The sequence below is a fragment of the Moschus berezovskii genome, chromosome 24 (genome assembly GCF_049115385.1).
Source record: "Moschus berezovskii isolate FMDL1 chromosome 24, NW_MosBer_1.0, whole genome shotgun sequence".
In the NCBI taxonomy this organism is placed as follows: domain Eukaryota; kingdom Metazoa; phylum Chordata; class Mammalia; order Artiodactyla; family Moschidae; genus Moschus; species Moschus berezovskii.
The window spans coordinates 6,560,864-6,579,557 of NC_142483.1; the positions used below are offsets into that span (position 1 = coordinate 6,560,864).

Genomic DNA, 18,694 nt, shown 5'->3' on the forward strand with positions numbered 1-18,694 from the left:
ATAGTGGGACTTCCCTGGTGGTCCAGTGGTTAAGACTCCAGGCTCCCAATGCAGGGGGGCCTGGGTTCAATCCCTGGTCAGGAAACTAGATCCCACATGTTGTAACTAAAGATTCTGCGTGTGTCAGCAAAGATCCCACATACCACAGCTAAGACCATGTGGCCCAGTCAAAAAAAAAGTATAAAAATAAAAGCTCTTCACCCCTATAAATCCAGCAGTGTGACATGGGGATATATACCTGCATATGTACACCAGTGATAGTCAGCAGAATAATACTGGAATGGTTAAACAGACCATGAAACTCATCAGTGGAATATCACACAGCAGTTAAAAAGGTATAGTATGAGGCAAAATAGCACGTTGTAGAACCATATTTAGACATTATTTGATTGTAAAATCTCTATGTAAAATGAAATAGCTGTTTCTACATGTACATACTTATATAATTTGCATTTAATATGTAAATGAAGAGAAAAAAATCTGGCGAGAAATATTACAAATTCATAATTGCGGTTATGGGCCTCCCTGATGACTCAGATGGTAAAGAATCCACCTGCAATGCAGGAGACCTGGATCCCATCCCTGGGTTGGGAAGATCGCCTGGAGGAGGGCATGGCAACCCACTCCAGTATTCTTGCCTGGAGAATCCCATGGACAGAGGAGGCTGGCAGGCTATAGTCCATGGGGTCGCAAAGAGTTGGACACGACTGAGTGACTAAGCACACACATAACTGTGGTGACCCTGGGAGGGGGGCCTGGAAGTAGGGACAATATAGATTGTCAAGGGGATTTTAGCTTTGTCTGTGATATTTGAATTTTTAGAGCAGGAGTTACCCAACAAAAAATAAAAACAAAGGCAACATTTAGTTAAGGGCTGCAGGTGGCTTCCGGTGGTTATGAAAGCTGAAAAAGAAGCTATGTAACTGCTTCTGCAACCAGTGTTTACCCAGACGAGTCACAGGAAGTATGTGACGTACAGTGTTGGAAACTCACGTCCATTTACCTTACTTGACTCATGATAACTTGGAAACCCACAGGGCTTAAAGATACACTTAGTCTGTTGGTATTTTCAGAGAAAGTAAATGTATCTTCCAGAAGGTAGAAAATTTAGTTGCTCAGTTGTGTCCAACTCTTTGTGACCCCATGGACTGTAGCCTGCCAGGCTCCCCTGTCCTTCAGTATCTCCCAGAGTTTGTTCAAATTCATGTCCATTGAGCTGGTGCTTGGTGGAGATAATTGTGAATCAAGCTCTCTGGCAATCTCAGACATGATTAAGCTGCAGGCTTTGGGCAATGGAGGCTAAATGCGACACACAATGCTCACACATCTAGTCACAGCTGGCTAGATCAGTCATTCCTCGAGTCTGGGGCAGCTTGTACATTGCTGTCTTAAGACACAGGATGCTTGTGGTCAAGTCATGGAAAGATAACCTCTGCAGGAGCCATCTGGGTCTAGTGTGAGCCTAGTTGATATTTTCAGCAAAGTAGAGAGGTTGAGAGAAGGGCTCTGGGGGCAGTCAGGCTCAATGTAGTACCTTCCTGCTGTCCACATTCATTAAGTTGGGTTCTTTTGGCAGTCTGGGCCCACTGTAGTCAGGTCCTACTGGATGGATGGATGGTAAGGGTCTGGGGGCCTCTGACAGCTGCCCCTGCCCTTGCTGAGGCTCTGCCTTTGCAAGGGGGCTGTGACAGCCGCCTGCGTGGCCTGAGGAGGTCTCCCAGCCTCGCCTCTGCTCTGGTTCTTTGCTCTTGCCCTTGTCCGACTTTCCCGCAGCTGTGCTTCTGGTGCTGCCACTGGATGCCACCCTTGCCCCTTCTGAGAGGTGGTGCCTTTGGAGCATGCATCTGGGTCATGAACCACTTTGGACAAGAGGGGGCCTCCTGAGAGTAGTGCAATAGGGTTTACAGAGGGCCTGGAATGTGCTGGAAACTGCTGAGAGTAGGAAGGTAGAGGAATAAGACAAGACGCCCAATGGGGAGTTTAGCAGGACCCAGACATGGACAGATGGATGGACAGATGGATGATCGCGACATGGTGTGTGATGAGTGCAAACCACTCGCATGGGGGCTCCTGGTGGGGTGGTCTGGGCACTTGCTTCCTTCTGCTGGGACAAAGCAAGGTCAAGGCTCTTGAAGTACCCCCTACCCAAAACCTCCAGCTTCTTTCTCATCTCCAAGATTACGAATGAGCACAGGGATGCTGATCATCAGAGGGTGATCTGATTATAAAGATCCCCTGCTTTCAATGCAGAGGGTGCAGGTCCAATCCCTGGTCGGAAAACTAAGTCCCACATGCCGCCTGGTGCAGCCAAAAAAAGTAAATTAAAAAAAAGGAAAGAGCATAAACAGCATATATATGTTTCTTTCCTGTGGCCACGAGGGGCACAGCCTTTCTGGGGCCTCCTGGGCAGCCTGAGAAGGGCCAGGCTCTGTTAGGAGTCTCCTCTTGGTATGCCCCCCCAAGCCTGAGGCACACTCCCTGCTCTGAACCCCGTTACATGCCCCTGAAACTGCTTCTGAGGGGCGTCCGGGTGGGTGAACACGTGGAGATTTGGGGAGAGGGCCTGGAAGCTCTGCCCTCCTTTCCACATACCCATGCGTCTCTTCCACCTGGTTGTTCCTGAGTTAGCATGCGAGTGTGCTAAGTCACTACAGTCCTGTCCGACTTTTGCCCTCCCACGGACTGTAGCCCACCAGGCTCCTCTGTCCATGGGATTCTCCAGGCAAGAATACTGGAGTGGGTTGCCATGCCCTGCTGCAGGGGATCTTCCTGACCCAGGGGTCGAACTCGCGTCTCTTGGGTCTCCTGCATTGGGAGGCGGATTCTTTACCGCTGTGCCACCTGGGAGGCCCTCTTCATTGCCTAGGAGGAGGTATACGTAGAGAGATCAGGAACCCTGGCGCGGACACAATGGGAGTCTCCGGCATGGCTGAAGTTACTGGCGATCCATAAGAGTTTAACACAGATAGGAACTGGCCGACCATGGGTACAGAACCACCACAAGTGTGGAATAACCAGCTCCCAGCACCGAACAGCCAACCACAAGCCGGCAACAGCTGACCACCAGCGCTCAGGAAAGGATGGAGATGACGGCCCCTCTGCCAGTACCAGTGCAGAGACAGTGCCAAGGTGGGGAGATGGCCAAGTGGGTGGAAACGCCAGCCAAAACTTCCTCTGAAACTTCTATTATCTGTGCAGGAAAGTGAGAAACAGCATTTGTTACCACCAGCTGATGCTGAGAGGGCATGAAGATGACAGAAGAATCGGCTGGAGCAGAACCAAGAGACCTGGCCCTGAAGGCCTCCGCCCGTCCCAGTGACGCACAGCGTACCAGGGGTCCTGGGCCCCTACAGCGATCCACTGCAGCCCCAGAGGAGCCTGTGGAGAAACGGCCACCCACACAGTGACCACATGTTACACCAACAGGGCACAAAGATTGCGATTATTAAAATAAAATCAACAAGACATGAAAAGAAAATAGAAGAAACTCCTCTGGGAAGGGACCACCAGCATCCAACAAATCTCGTCTGCCTTCTGGATTGCCGGCTAACCTCTAAGGACAAGTGCTGTGTCTTATTCGACTCTGCCTCCCTTCCCTGACCCTGGCACCTGGCAGGGTAACATTCAGACAGTGCTTACGACCTGCCAGGCAGTGCCACCTCATTGCATTTTCACAGCACCCCTATGAGGGCAGGCCTGTTAGCTCCACTGGAAGATGAACTGAGTCACACAGGAGTGAAGTGACTTGCCTGGGCTCACACAGTGATAGGGGAGCCAGCATTTTAACTTCTCAGAGGCCAACTCCAGAGTGAGTGCCCTTGACTGCAGGGCTATGCTGCCTGCAAGACAAGCTGTCCACACATATTTACAGAACCTGACAAATGTGTAAATGCACAGGGCTGGCTGCCTTGCGCAATGTCCTGAAATTTCATGTTGGGTTTCAAAGATGGAGACGTCCAGAAACTCAGAGCTCTCAGGGCACCTAGGCTTGTCTAATTTTATCTCTAAAGATACTTCTGCTGGACATCCCTGATGGTACAGTGGGTAACAGTTCATCTGCCAACGGAGGGGACACAGGTGTGATTCCGGGTCTGGGAAGATCCCACATGCCACGGGGCAACTAAGTCCGTAACCACAACTACTAAGCCTGTGCCCTAGGGTCCAGGAGCTGCAACTACTGCAGCCTGCATGCCCTAGAGCCCGTGCTCTAAAACAGGAGAAGCCACCTCAGTGAGAAGCCCACGCACCGCAATGAAGAGTAGCCCCCGCTCGTCACAACTAGAGAAAAGCCTGCCCAAAGCAACGAAGACCCAGCACAACCAAAAATAATCAAATCAAATAAAAAAGATATTTCTGCCGGCCAGGTTCACTCAGTCGTCTAGAAAAATGCAAACACTGCTTGATGCAAAGCCTCGATGTTGCTAAACACATCTGAAGTGCAGTTAACCACTATTCACCTCAAAACTAAAGCCGGATCCTTCTTGATGCTGGTGATAGCATGCTTAACAATTTGATCAGATGTAGCTTTCAACCCAGCTGATGTCACAGGAAACAGAATTCATCAGCGGCACTTCACCACGCCCGAGATGGGAAACAAATCCCTCCGTCTTCTACAACTCAAACCCAGTCCATTTCTGATTCCTCCAATGGCTGTTTTCAACATTCTGCTGACACTGATGACAGTGGAGTCATCAATGGACACACACATGTATATATAACGTTATGCCTTGTACACGGTTCTTGTGAATTAGAAGGAATCTTGGGCCAAGATATGATGGAACTGAGGCTTCTCCAGGAGCTGGGCTCCAAGTGGGCACTGAGCGGGCACTCCCAAGACAGCATCAGATGGGCAAATCTGGGAATGGATCCCGTGTGATCACTTGGCAGATATTTACCAGGCCTGCCAGTCCACACTCCCACTAATTTTCTCTGCCTGTTTCTGCCTACTTTCCGAAGCAAACACTGATAAAGATAAGGATGAGAAGCAGCCCGTGGGCAGGATCCATCCTTAGCACATGTCACAGAGGTCCTGGTTCAAGCCCACCTGTCACAACTCACAGACTCCAGCTCACAGACAACCCCCGGGAAGAGCCCCTCTGAACTCATCCTGTACCTTTTTCTCAATATCCACGCCACTCCCCTCCTGTGAGGCAAGGGAACCCAGGGAGCAAGTATTAAGGAGGTGCTTGCTGTCAGGGGCTGACCTCATACTGATCCAAGGATAGGGGCTCTGTGAGAGTGCGCTCGTCAGAGCTGGGGCCCCCTCCAATGCTGTGCCCTGGGCACGTTGCCTCGCTGTCGTTTCGGCCCTGACAACCCTTCTCAAGGTTCACGGCATCTCAGTAATGTGTGTGGAATGATACGAACCTCACTGTCACAGAACCTGGGGTACCGTGTGGTCCAGAAGCACAGGCTCCAGGCTCTGAGCTTGCTCTGCTCCTGGCAAGCTGTGTGATGTTGGGCTAGTGTCATAACCTCCCCGAACCTTCTGGTTTGTCATCAATAAATGAAGATAACTCTTGGGACTTCCCTGCAGGTAAAGCAGGTAAGAATCCGTCTGCCAATACAAGGGACACAGGTTCAATCCCTCTTCCAGGAAGAGCGTGTGCGCCATTACTCACTATGTGAGTGGTGTGCCTAGGGCAGGACTTGGCACGCAAAGTTTGTGCCCATGGTATGGGGCATTCAGCCAATAAAAGTGTTATTAGCACTGCTCACAGTCCTGATTCACTGGAGGGTCAGTCAAGACATGAGCTCTAGAGCGTAACCGTCCAATGGCTTCATTAAAAACAACTCAGCACCCTGAACGCGGGATCGTCTTTGCTTATCGTGCTAAAATGGAGGCGAGCTCCGCGTTCACCCAGTGACCTGGTGTCACTGCCTTAGCAACGCACTTCCTGAAAGTCGTGCAGGGTCCAGAGTCCAAGTGTGACTGACTTACAGAGGAGAAGGAGGAAGGAACCTCACCCCAGGCGAGAGATTTCAGGAAGGAAGGAAGGTGGAGGGGGCAGGGAAGGAAGGCGGGCCTCACTTACTGCTGTCATTCTGTGGATGCTGGACAGAAACTTGAAACTGTAGCCGCAGGATGCCTGGGTTCTGGGCATCCTGGTCACAGCCCTGCAGAGAGAGGTTGAAGTTCCCGGCCATGTTCCCAGGCTGCTGGTCCTCCAGCTTAAACACCTCGGGGTTGGTGGTGGAGCCCGGGATATAATATTCCACCCGCTCCTCCTTCTTCACGCAGTTGGAGACGTTGAACTGGAGGAAGGAGACGCTGGCCCGCAGGGGCGCGGGGATGACGAACTGCCACGTCATGAGCTCGTCCTCGGGGAAGCCGGCCGGGTAGTTGGCAGACATCAGAGTGGCCGAGCCCTCACCCTCGAACACAGACTCAATGATGCACAGGCCTGTGGGGGTGGAACCCAAATGAGAGAATAGGAGGTGATTACACTCTGCCTTGGTCATTCATGGCTGGAGGGACCAGGGTTAGAGAAGAGGTGAAGGGCAAGGTCTCAGATCCTGAGCGTTGGGTGTGGATATGGCATGTTTATACTCAAGGTAGAGGAGATCAAACCAGTCAATCTTAAAGGAAATCAACCCTGAAGATTCATTGTGAGGACTGATGCTGAAGCTGAAGCTCCAATACTTTGGTCGCTTTCACTGGAAAAGACCCTGATGCTGGGAAAGATGGAGAGCAAGAGGAGAAGGGGACGACAGAGGATGAGATGGTTGGATGGCATCACCGAATCGATGGACATGAGTTTGAGCAAACTCTGGGAGATAGTGATGGACAGGGAGGCCTGGCGTGCTACAGTCCATGGGGTCACAAAGAGTCGGACACAACCAAGCAACTGAACAAGAGAATGAGGATCCATCAGCATATGTGAGTAAATGTTTAATAACAGCCCAGCAGGGGAAAAAAATAAAGCCCTAATTTGTAGTATCTGCCCACTTCCTTGGGGTAAAGACTCCCACTATTGCTGTTTTCAAACTGCCAACAGGAGATGGATGAACATGGAGGTGGGAGGTGATGGACAGCCTCTCCCTTAACAGAGGATTTTTACCATACAGATCCAATCGCCATACCCACCCTCAGACCATAGAGAAGAGTAAAGTGCATTAACTAAGAAGGGATGAGCTTCAAGTTCTTATTACCTTTGCTCCTAAACTAATTTATCTAGTTATAAGTTTATACAGTTTTAGTAATTGCTCTGTTTACTACCAGCTCACGAAATTCCAGAACACTTAGAAGCTGGCACTCAGAGCTGCTGTGAGCCAGCTGTGGCACACCACCACCGATGTGATTCGAGAAAATATGAAAGAGATGGAAGACAGGACAAAGACACGAGAAACAGAGTCACGGAGCGGCAGGTCTGCGCAGACAGTCCCGTTCTATTTCTTGAACACAAGTCTCACATACCAAGGAAAAGGAAAGAGTCACCACCTGGTCTGTGTAACAGAGAAGGGTGGGTTCACACCAGGCAGCCCGCGTCCTCACGAGAGTGGGATGTGCTTTAAGGGGTCAGATGGAATCACAGAACTGCCGCCATCAGACTGTTTCTGATGGAGAGTGAGGCTGATTTTGTAGGTTTCAACCTCAACCACTAGTCGGGGAGAGCGGGGTGGGCGAGCTCACGTTTTATCGACAAGCGGTTTGCGATGCTGAAGCCAGAGACGTTTCTGTTGTGGAACCACGGCAGGTCCAAGGCCAGGTTCACTCCCTCTTGCATCTTGATCCGGGACACAGTGCCATTGCCACAGAAGGTCCCGATCTTGACCATCGTGCTGGCGTCGACGCGGCCGCTGATGTGGTGAGTGACTCCATCTGGGCAGTTCTCTGCTGGCCCGATCTGCCTCAGGCGTGACAGGGAGAACTGCAGCTCGAGACTGACATTCTTGCTCGCCTTGATGTCCCAGATGAAGGTTCTGTTGAGGGTGGGCAACACCGACGTGGAAGGCTGAAGATGAACCTCCCCAAAGGGACACTGGCCTGACACACAGTCTGAAACACAGTCACAAAACGGTCTGGTCACAAACGCTACTGGGCCCCTCACTGCCCCCCCTTCAGCCCCTGGAGTGCAGGGGTCCCCAGCCTCTGGGATCTAATGCCTGATGACCTGAGGTGGCGCTGATTTGGTAATAGTAGACATATTCATGTTGTGTAGCAGAAAAAAAAAGACCCTGATGCTGGGAAAGATTGAGGGCTGGAGGAGAAGGGGGCGGAAGAAGATGAGATGGTTGGATGGCATCACCGACTCAATGGACATGAGTTTGAGCACATTTTGGGAGACGGTAAAGGACAGGGAAGGAAGCCTGGCGTGCTGCAGTCCATGGGTTTGCAAACAGCCGTACACAACTGAGTGACTGAACAACAAATGCAGAAGCCAACACAACAGCCTAAAGCAATCATCCTCCAATTAAAAATAGATAATTTTTTTAAAAAGGTAAAAAAATAATTAAAATAAAGGCTAAATAAATAATAGAAGTAAGGTGCACAATAAATGTAACGCCCTTGAATCATCCTCAAACCAGTGTCCCCTTGGGGAGGTTCCCCTCCCTCCCCCGTCCCCCATCTCCTGGCTATGAGAATGTTGCCTGCCAATGGCTCAGGAGTGTGTCCCTTTCTGGGGAAGTGCCTTGGCTGGAGGGAACTGCTTTGGGGCAGAAAAGCCTGAGAGATTTCCCTGCCCCCTGACTTGCATCCCCTCAGAGGGTGGCAGCCCAGAGATCTTTAGTCGTGTCTAACTCTTTGTGACCCTAGGAACCACAGCTCACCAGGCTCCCCTGTCCATGGGATTCTCCAGACAAGAACACTGGAGTGGGTTGCCGTTCCCTCCTCCAGGGGATCTTCCAATCCAGGGACTGAACTTGTGTTTCCAGCATCAGCAGGTGTGTTCTTTATCACAGGGCCACAGGGGAAGCCCCAGTCACCCCCCAGGCCGAGTGAAAAGCCTGACCCGCTGCCCCTTTTCACATGACCCAGCCTGGCAATTGCCACTCAAGCTCCAGTTCAGTCTGCAGCTAAAACCACAAGTATCCCTCACTCTACTCATCTTATCCTATTTTCCTCACTTCTTCACAGGTTTCTTCCGACAGGAACTCTCCTTTTTTTTAAGAGTTTTTTTGGGGGGGACCTTTTATTTTTTTAAAGTATTTATTGAATTTGTTACAATATTGCTTCTGTTTTATGTTATTATTATTATTATTTTTTCCTGAGAGGCACATGGGACCTTAGCTCTCCGACCAGGGATCAAACCTGTACCCCCTGCACTGGAAAGGGAAGCCTTAACCACTGGACCGCTAGGAGAGTCCCTCCCCACCAAGGGAACTCTCTTGATACTGACTTAAAGACAAGAATCCCCATGTCAGGCTCTGCTTCCAGGGACCAGACCAAAGTCACCTCCTAACTATATGTCTCCCCCACTTTTTGCAAGTTCGCTTTATACCACTTCACTTTTATGAAAGACTTACGTTAGTCCATGTTTACACGAACCAAAATAAGTCCAAAGAGATTTTTTGCTTTTATGAAAAAAGGTGGAAAGCGTGAACAGCGTTTGGGGTTTATTTTGCAGGGAGCCATTAGAGAGGCAGTGAGTACCTCAGAAGTGGCCACTGCTCTCTCCCCCCTGGAATGACACTCAGCCTCTTAGCATCAAGCCGCCACAGTTCTGTACTGTATCTGTGAGCATCTGTGCTTTATTTCAAATTACTTTGTGCCTCCATTAGCAAAATATGTCCTATGGTAATTGCTGCTTCGATTTACACCATTCCAGCTTGTGAAAAAACTGTCACAGGAACTCTGCTTTTGAAGAGCAGGGGAAACCAGCATTGTCTTCCAGATTAAGTTAGTGGAGTCCAGCTTGTGGCTCCATTCTCAGCCCCCCAGAGGGGGGCCCTTTGCAGTGGGGCTTGTGCTTTGGGACGTCCTACCTCCTTGATCCCTAAAGAGTCATGATTTCATAACTTTTCAGGCATAGAGCCAAGCTCTACCCTTTAAAACTGGTTCTCACATCAGTGCAGTCATCAACAGATGGAGTATCCCCTTAGTGTACAAGCCCTTAATGGCTGAAACCCAGAGGCCAGGTCATCTTCTTGCCTCCTGGCTTTAATGCTGGTATGTTATTACCACTGCTGTTGAATCTTTTTCCCTAAGGCTAATGTCTAAGTACATCCTTTGATGTACTTTGTTTCCTAAACCTTTTTAAAACAAAGGGAGAATTTTCAGTGAGATGGATTTAACTAGAATCTGTCTTACAGAGTAAGTTAGAAAGAGGAAAATAAATATTGTATGTTAACACATATATATGGAATCTAAAAAAATTGGTACTGATGAACCTATTTGCAGGATAGCAAATAGAGACGCTGTTAGAATAGAGAGTGAGGGACAGGAAGGCCTGTGGTGCTGCAGTCCATGGGGTCGCAAAGAGTCAGACAGGACTGAGTGACTGCAAAACGACAGAGATGCAGACGGAGAATGGACTTGCGGACACAGCGGGGAAAGAAGGCGGATGAACTGAAAGAGGAGCACTGACATATACACACGACCATGTGCAAAATACATAGCTAGTGGGAAGCTGCTGCATAGCACAGGGAGCTCAGCTGTGCTCTGTGATGACCTAGGGGGTGGGAGGGAGGCTTAGGAGGGAGGGGATATGTGTATACAGGTGGCTGATTCAAGTTGTTGCACAGCAGAAACTAACAGGACATGGTAAAGCAATCATGCTCCAATTAAAAAGAAACAAAAGAAAACAAAGGGAGAAACGTTGTCTCAGGGAGGCACTAAGGAAAAGCAGGCAGTGTGGCTTTTGGTGTCTCCAGCACAGGGAATCTGAAAGGTGCAAAGCACTCTGGCCACTGTAACAATAATCTGCAAGTTTTTTTTATTGCTGCTCCGGGGGAGTATGTGAAATGACTGCCAACTCGAGAAGGACTTATGGGAGAATTTCAGAGCTGTCAAGGACCTCTGAGGTCAGCACACCCAGCTTCTCATTTTTTGCAGAGCCCTGGAGTCCGGGTGGCTTGCATGGTGCTCACAGTGCACACGCGCCCAGGACGAAAGCCCAGACTGTTGTTTGCTGACTTGTGCCCTTGCCAGTGCCCTGCACTGCTCAGGTGATAAAGCAAGGTTAGACAATGAGGTGATGAATGTGGCTAAAATTAGGTTTTGTGTGTAGGTAAAGAGAGTATCAATATTTTGGAGCTCACAGAAACTCTACTGTTTGCATTAAGCCAGGTCTACTTTTCAGCTACACCTCCCATGTGGCTCGGAGTGGCTCCTACTGGCTTCTGTATTCTTATGGGATCACTTAACCCAACTAAGGCAGTGATTCTGGCTTAATTCCATACCAAGTACCTGGAGCAAAAAAGCTCTGTCTCTCAGCCACAACTCTGCCACCAGTCATGTGACCCTGGGAGTGTCAGGTTGTGTGGACATTTTTTAACGTGTTGCTAAGAGCTTTGTTTTCAGAATGGACACACAAGTTCAGCTCAGTTCAGTTCAGTGGCTCAGTCGTGTCCGACTCTTTGCGACCCCATGAGCTGCAGCACCCCAGGCCTCCCTGCCCATCATCAACTTCCGGAGCCTACTCAACTCATGTCCATTGAATCTGCGATGCCATCCAACCATCTCATCCTCCGTCGTCTTTCCTCCTGCCTTCAATCTTTTCCAGCATCAGGGTATTTTCAAATGAGTCAGCTCTTCGCATCAGGTGGCCAAAGTATTAGAGTTTCAGCTTCAACATCAGTCCTTCCAATGAACACCCAGGACTGATTTTCTTTAGGATAGACTGGTTGGATCTCCTTGCAGTCCAAGGGACTCTCAAGAGTCTTCTCCAACACCACAGTTCAAAAGCATCAATTCTCTGGCGTTCAGCTTTCTTTATAGTCCAACTCTCACATCCATACATGACTACTAGAAAAACCATAGCCTTGAATAGACGGATCTTTGATGACAGAGTAATTTCTCTGCTTTTTAACATGCTTCCTGGGTTGGTCATAACTTTCCTTCCAAGGAGTAAGTGTCTTTTAATTTCATGGCTGCAATCAGCATCCGCAGTGATTTTGGAGCCTCCAAGTCTTCAGTTCTCCGTCCAGTGTAAAAAGGTTTACATAACTCAAATGATTCCTGATCCAGAGGATGGAGAAGCGTCATTTCTGAAGTGAGTCACACCTCAGTTCCCCAGCACAGACTTCTACTTTCATTAGCTTTAATGGAGTCATTCGAGACGGGGTGACATTGTAAATCAGTTATATCTAATGTAACATAAAAGTTAAACTTCTTTTTTAAAAAAGAAGAGGGGCTAAACGTTGAAACTTTCAGAATGTTTATTCAGAAAGGTTTTTAAAAATCAGAGGTAAGCAGAACACTGAACTTGATTCCAGTGTGTAGATTTATAATTCTAAAAATGTTATTTTCATATCATTTTCAAAAACTGTGAGCATGGGTTTTTATTATTCGGGAAACTGTATGAGACGGGTCTCATGAGATGTGTCTTGTGAGGTATGATTGTGGTATCTTTTTCCTTTTTCAAGATGGCAGTCATTTTCTTGACTTAACTGATTATAAAAGTAATGCCTGCTTGTAAAAAAAAATGACAGTACAGAGGAACAGAAAGAAGACAATGGATGCCACCTGTTCCCCTCCCCTACTCACTACAGAAATAATATAAGGATCACATTTTAGTGTTTAACCCTCCAGACTTGAGGCTCTGTATGATTCTGTGTATTTAATAAAATGAAATTAAACTATACAAGGGCTTCCTTGTATAGTTTAGTGGAAAGAATCTGCCTGTCAAGCAGGAGACACGGGTTCGATCCCTTGTTCAGGAAGATCCCCTGGCATAGGAAATGGCAACCCACTCCAGTATTCTAGCCTGGAGAATCCCATGGACAGAGGAGACTGGCGGGCTACAGTCCACGGGGTCCAAAAAGAGTCAGATATAACCTAGCGACTAAATAACAACAACAAACCATACAAATATTCTCCTACTGAAAGCTGCATTGTTTTGCACGGAACAAAACTACCAGGGGTATCTTTCCATGTCAAACATTAATACATAGATTTCCTTCATTCTTTTAATGGCAGTGCACCATTCCTTTGAATTCTATCAATAGTCTCCTCACCTATGCAAAAGCTTCATTGACATTTTAACTGTAACTGACTTAAACTCATAAATTAATTTTGGGGGGAGACGACACAAAAAATACTGAGATTTTCATCAGGTAACATGGGAACATCTCTCCATTTACTCACGTCTTCTCTTTGGTCTTTCAGCAAAATTGTATATTTTGCTTCATATACATCCTATGTATTTATTAAGATTATCTCTAAATACTTAGTAAACAGAACTTTTGAATACCAGTGACCAAAAGCATGCACAGTGGGAATCCTTATTTTGTTCCTTGTTTTATTGGTAATGCTTCTATGTCTGATGGTTAAATATACTTGTTATTGCTTTATTTTGGCCACACTGTGCAGCAAGCGGAACTTCCCCTATCAGGGATCAAATCCATGCCCTCTGCAGAGGAAGCATGGAGTCTTAACCACTGGATCGCCAGGGAAGTCTCTGCTATTGGTTTTTGATGAATACAATTTATTGGATTAAGAAAATATTCCTCTATTTCTAGTTTACTAAGAATGGTTTTGGGCTTCCCTGGTGGCTCAGCGGTATACAAGCCTGCAATGCAAAAGATGCAGGTTTGATCCCCGAGTTGGGAAGATCCCCTGGAGGAGGGCATGGCAACCCACTCCAGTATTCTTGCCTGGAGAATCCATGGACAAAGGAGCCTGATGGGCTATAGTCCATAGCGTTGCAAAGAGTCAGACATGACTGAAGTGACTAAGCATGCACGCCAGAGCATTTTATTAAAATCATTTAAAATCATCTATTAAGATGATCAAGTGTGGGCCTCCCTGGTGGTCCAGTGGTTCAGAATCCATCTGCCAATGTAGGGACACAGGTTCAATCCCTGGTCTGGGAAGATTCCACATGCCACAAGGCAACTAAGCCCATGAGCCAAAACTACTGAGCCCACGCGCCTACAGCCTGTGCTCCGCAACAAGAGAAGACACTGCGATGAGAAGCCCGAACACCGCAATCAAGAGCAGCCCCCACACTCCGAAACTTGAAATAACCCATGCCCAGCAACGAAGACCCAGCACAGCCAAAAACTGACACAACTGAAAAACAAAATCAAGTGCAGTTCTTCCCTGTCACATACTCACATGCTGCAGTACATTGAGCTGACTGGCTAATCGTTAGAACGATCCTGTCTTCCAACAAGTCCTCCTGCTCTTGTTGCTTTAGTCTTTCCATGCAATTTTTGGATTTGATATACTTCTATTTTACTTAGGATTTGGGGGGCAAAGCATATTCATAAGAGATTTGTCTATTTTCTTCTTATGCAGTGGAAGAGTATGACATCAGGGTTTTAAGGACCTTAGAAAATGAACTGTGAAACTTCACCTCTTTCAGCGTTCTAGAATGGGGTTTGACAAACCACAGCTCATAGGCCCAATCCAGTCAAACATCTGTTCTTGTAAATAAACATGGGATATTCATTGCCCATTTGTTTATCTATTGTCTATGGTTGATTTTGTGCTATCACAGCAGAGTGGAGGAGCTGTGACAGACACCATCTGGCATAGAACGTCTAAGATATTTACTCTCTGGCCTTTTACAGAAAAGGTTTGTCAACCTTCCTCTGGAATTGTTTAAATATTACAGAAATTATCTGCTACTTGGAGTTTTATAGGAGATTTCTGTGAAACTATCTCTGACAAACCCAAACCCTTTCTCCATCACATTGGACATTGTTTCCAGTCTCCTCCTTGATTATATACTTATTCATGTTTCCTCCCTTTCTTTGAGTCAATCTGGCCCAGTAAATTTTCCCTGGAAATCATTTTGTCATTCAGATTTTCACAATTATTATCAGTCTCTCATAGTTTCAGCAATCTGCTTTCTATAGGTCATTAAATCCACATGTATACGTTCAGTGTTATATATTTGCAATTTATCTCTCTTCTTTCCTGGAGACTAGTCAGAGATTTGTCTATTTAATTGGCCTTTACAAAGAACCAGGTTTTGGCTTTAGTTATAAGTACCTTTTTTTTGGCTGCACTGGGTCTTCATTGCCGTGTGGGGGCTTTCTTTAAATCTGTTGAGTGGGGGCTACTCTAGCTGCAGTGCACAGGCTTCTCACTGCAGCGTCTTCTCTCGTTGTGGAGCATGGGCTCAGCTGAACTAGAGATTGAACCCGTGTCTCCTGCATTGGCAGGAGGATTCTTAACCACTGGACCACCAGGGAAATCCATAAACATAATTTTTAAAACTGCTTTTAACTACTTTAATTTCTCATTTGATTTTTATGAATTCCTTCTTCTCAAGGTTGATTTTATTCTTCTTCTTCCTTCATGATCTATTCCAATTCATCTATTTTCAGTTAAAGGTGAAGAAATTTTCTGAGATTTTCTGAGTATGACTCTGATTATGTCAAAATAGTGTTCTCATTGTTGTTAATACACCTATTAGTTTCTCATTGGCATGCCACCTTAAAATAATTTGGAAAGTATACCTTTAATTCTTTCTGCCTGATTAGTATTTCTTACGTCAATCTCCTATCCCAAACTCGTTATCATTAATAATGCCAAGTATCTGTAGTTTATTGAATGCCAGTATGTCATACACCTCAATCCATTATTTTATTTCATCCCGAAAACATCCCTATTGGTTGGTACAATGACTCTTAGTTTACAGACTAGAAAACTAAATCACAAAGCAGGTAAGTAACTTATATGAAGCCATGCAATCAAGGCACATGATCAGTTGCCCTGGCACTTGAAGTCAAACCAGGTCCCTCAGCCTGCAAAGCTGCTGTGTTTTTCCCATTGTAACCAGTGGATCCACTGCCCCACTCTTATCTCCTCAATCTTCCAATTCTTCTGTCCCCAGCTCCCTTGACTTCCACTCCTGCTCAGCCAGATGTTTTTAGCACATCAGACAGAGCATCACCCGAGGATCCATAGCTTTGCTATGAGACAGTGTGGCATAGTGGCCACAGGCAGACACTCTGGATCCAGAATTCCCGAATACTTGGGGTTCCTGTCTTGCTGAGACATACCAGCTGTGCCATCTTAGGCAAGTGACTTCCTTTGAGAACTTCTCTTAGGGCTGCTTTGAGGATTAAAAGAAAACAACAACAAAAAAACCCCCTGAAACCATGCAAAATGCTTAGGACTGTGGCTGGCCACATACAAGCTAAAGACAGTGCAGAATTCCAGAACAGGTCTCACCTCTCTAGCAGTAGAGGCGGGGTTAGCTTGGAAAGAAGAGACAGGGAGGCCAAAGAGCCCACGAGTGAGTACTTACCAATATTCTTCTGGATCTCGATAACGAAGTAATTATGCGGATCCTGGCAGCTAAAGGAAAAGACCTTTTTCTCTCCGGCTTTGATGGACAGGGTGGTTTCCCATCTTTTAGAAATGATGTAACAGAGTTTCACTGGCAGAGTCCGGGTCCCGGGCTTCAGGAGGGCTGTGAGGCCACTTCCACGTGGCAGATCAATCTCATAAGCTTCAGAAAGAAGGAAGAAAAATAATAGAATGAAGAGGATGGACTAGGGCTGCCTACCTGCTGCCATCCCCTCAGCTGGTCCAGGAGGATGGTCTTCTGAACCCTTTTATTCCTTCCTCCCGGTCTGAGAAGGGGGGTGATACCAAATGACAGTCTCATCCTTACCTGTGGACAAGAAACTGGCCACTGGGGGCCAGGCCCTGATGTTCATCTCTGATATGGCTTATTCATTTCTCGGAAAATTAAAAGCACTATACCATGTTCTAGATGTCCAGAGCAGTATGTGTTCAGATACCCCTATCTGTGCAATATTAAATAGAAACTGCCATATCTCTTCACAGTACGACTGCAGGTAAAAGTCCACACGTGGAAACTATCTTTCTGTAGAGACAAATATTTATCTGTAAAAAGCTGCTATCCACTGCCCAGGATGCCCCATATGCCCTGGGCACACCTATATGCAGTAGTGGAGGCTGGGGAAACTCGTGCAAATTAGATATAAACATATTGATTGATGAACTTGGCAAGTCAGAGCCAAACACTGCTCAGACCTCAGACTGGCGCTCAGCAAAATTATGTGAGCAAACTGTATCAAACGAGACAGATGGGGGTTGGTTACTAAACAGAGAGGTGGGTGCATCCGGGTCAGGATGAACCAGTCCCATCTCCTTCCCATTCCCTCTGCTTGAGGGATTTTTAGGTCCTCCCAGGCCAAAAGCAAGAGCTGTTTTTCTCCTTAGTGATCCCTGTTCCTTCCTGGACTTGGGTGCTGACTGTGGTCTCTGGGTGGCTGACGGGCTGGGTACAGAGAAGAGGGGGACAGTCTTCTGGAGGAGGGAACCGTGGGGCCCGTCAGTCCTCTGCCCCACCACGTTTGGCACAAACAGCCGCTTGGCACCTGTTACGGCACCTTGTTCATATGCACAAGAGGAGCTCCATAACCGTTCAGCCAGTGAACAGCAGTTTAACCGAAAGCTATACTCTCCCCTTTCCTTTTTAAAATTTTTAGAAACAAATTTACTGAGATATAATTTACAGACATTAAGAAAGACCTAAAAGACTTTTGACAAATGTGTGTACATGTGTATACCACCATGATTAAAATATAAAAATGTTCATCACCCACAAAAGCTCCCTCGGTGCACTGAGCCACCAACCTCCAACCCTGGCCCCAGAAAACTGTCAATTAGTTTCGCCTGACTTAGACTTTCCTGCAAAACAGCAGCTGGCTGCTTTTGCTCAGCATATCTGAGGGTCACCCACGTTACTGCACGGGTCTGCACTTCGTTCCTCTTCACTGCTGCATAGTATTTCACTGTCTGGGGAGACTGCGATCTATTCAGCTGGGCACCCATTCAGTGACAATTGAGTTCTTTCCAGGTTTTGACCAACCACGTGACTTCTGTTTCTCAGAACTGCATGCCTGCTCAAGAGCTGTACTCACTTCTGCCACTCAGGGCACACACGTGCCCGTGTTCCCACCTCCCAGCTGTTGAGTGCCATCGAACACCGGGATTTTCGTCAGCCTCCTCTGAACCCCGTCTCCCTCACTCACTCCATGCCAGCCCCAGCTGCCAGCAGCTCTTCCTACGGGCGTGGAAACTGACCTCTCCGTCTGAGATAAGGAAACAGAGCAGGACCGGAAGGTCCTTGTGCCACAGCCCCCACCACGTCCTCTGCCTGCTTCTGCCTTTAGTCAAAGAATAAGTTTAACCAGAGAAGCGAGAAATGTGGAAACAAAGGCAAGCAGTCAGAGAAGACTAAATAATTATAACGCAGTCACTAAGCACAGTCAAGGACCTTTAGTTCTTTCTCAAGGGCTGTAGATAACATTCTGAGTGTATCCTGTGAGCTGTCTTACAGATACCAAAACACCAGGTGGAGAAGTTAACCACACGATGACCAGACTGTACCCAGGACTTCAGCTGCCACAATTCTGAGAATTGACCACAAAGAAATGGGAACAAGTGCAACCCGCAACTGAAGATTAACTGTACCTAAAACAACCAAGATGATGCTGGTCAGACGACTGATGACCAATGTGAAGCTGACTCTTAGAGATGACTGTGCTGTTTCTGCATGTAGCCCCCACCCCGGACTCTATCTATACATGCTCTCATCCC

General features: G+C 47.3%; 1 protein-coding gene across 1 annotated transcript in view; it reads right to left on the reverse strand.

The window, feature by feature from the left end:
- The window catches only part of CDCP1 (CUB domain containing protein 1), a 58,427-nt gene that overhangs the window by 15,219 nt on the left and 24,514 nt on the right, over positions 1 to 18,694 (reverse strand). The window contains exons 2-4 of the mRNA XM_055413609.2: positions 16,368 to 16,571; positions 7,634 to 7,999; positions 6,036 to 6,404 (exon numbers count right to left, since the gene is read on the reverse strand). Of these exons, the coding sequence (XP_055269584.2) occupies positions 6,036 to 6,404; positions 7,634 to 7,999; positions 16,368 to 16,571 (939 nt within the window). The remainder of the gene's footprint in view (positions 1 to 6,035; positions 6,405 to 7,633; positions 8,000 to 16,367; positions 16,572 to 18,694) is intronic.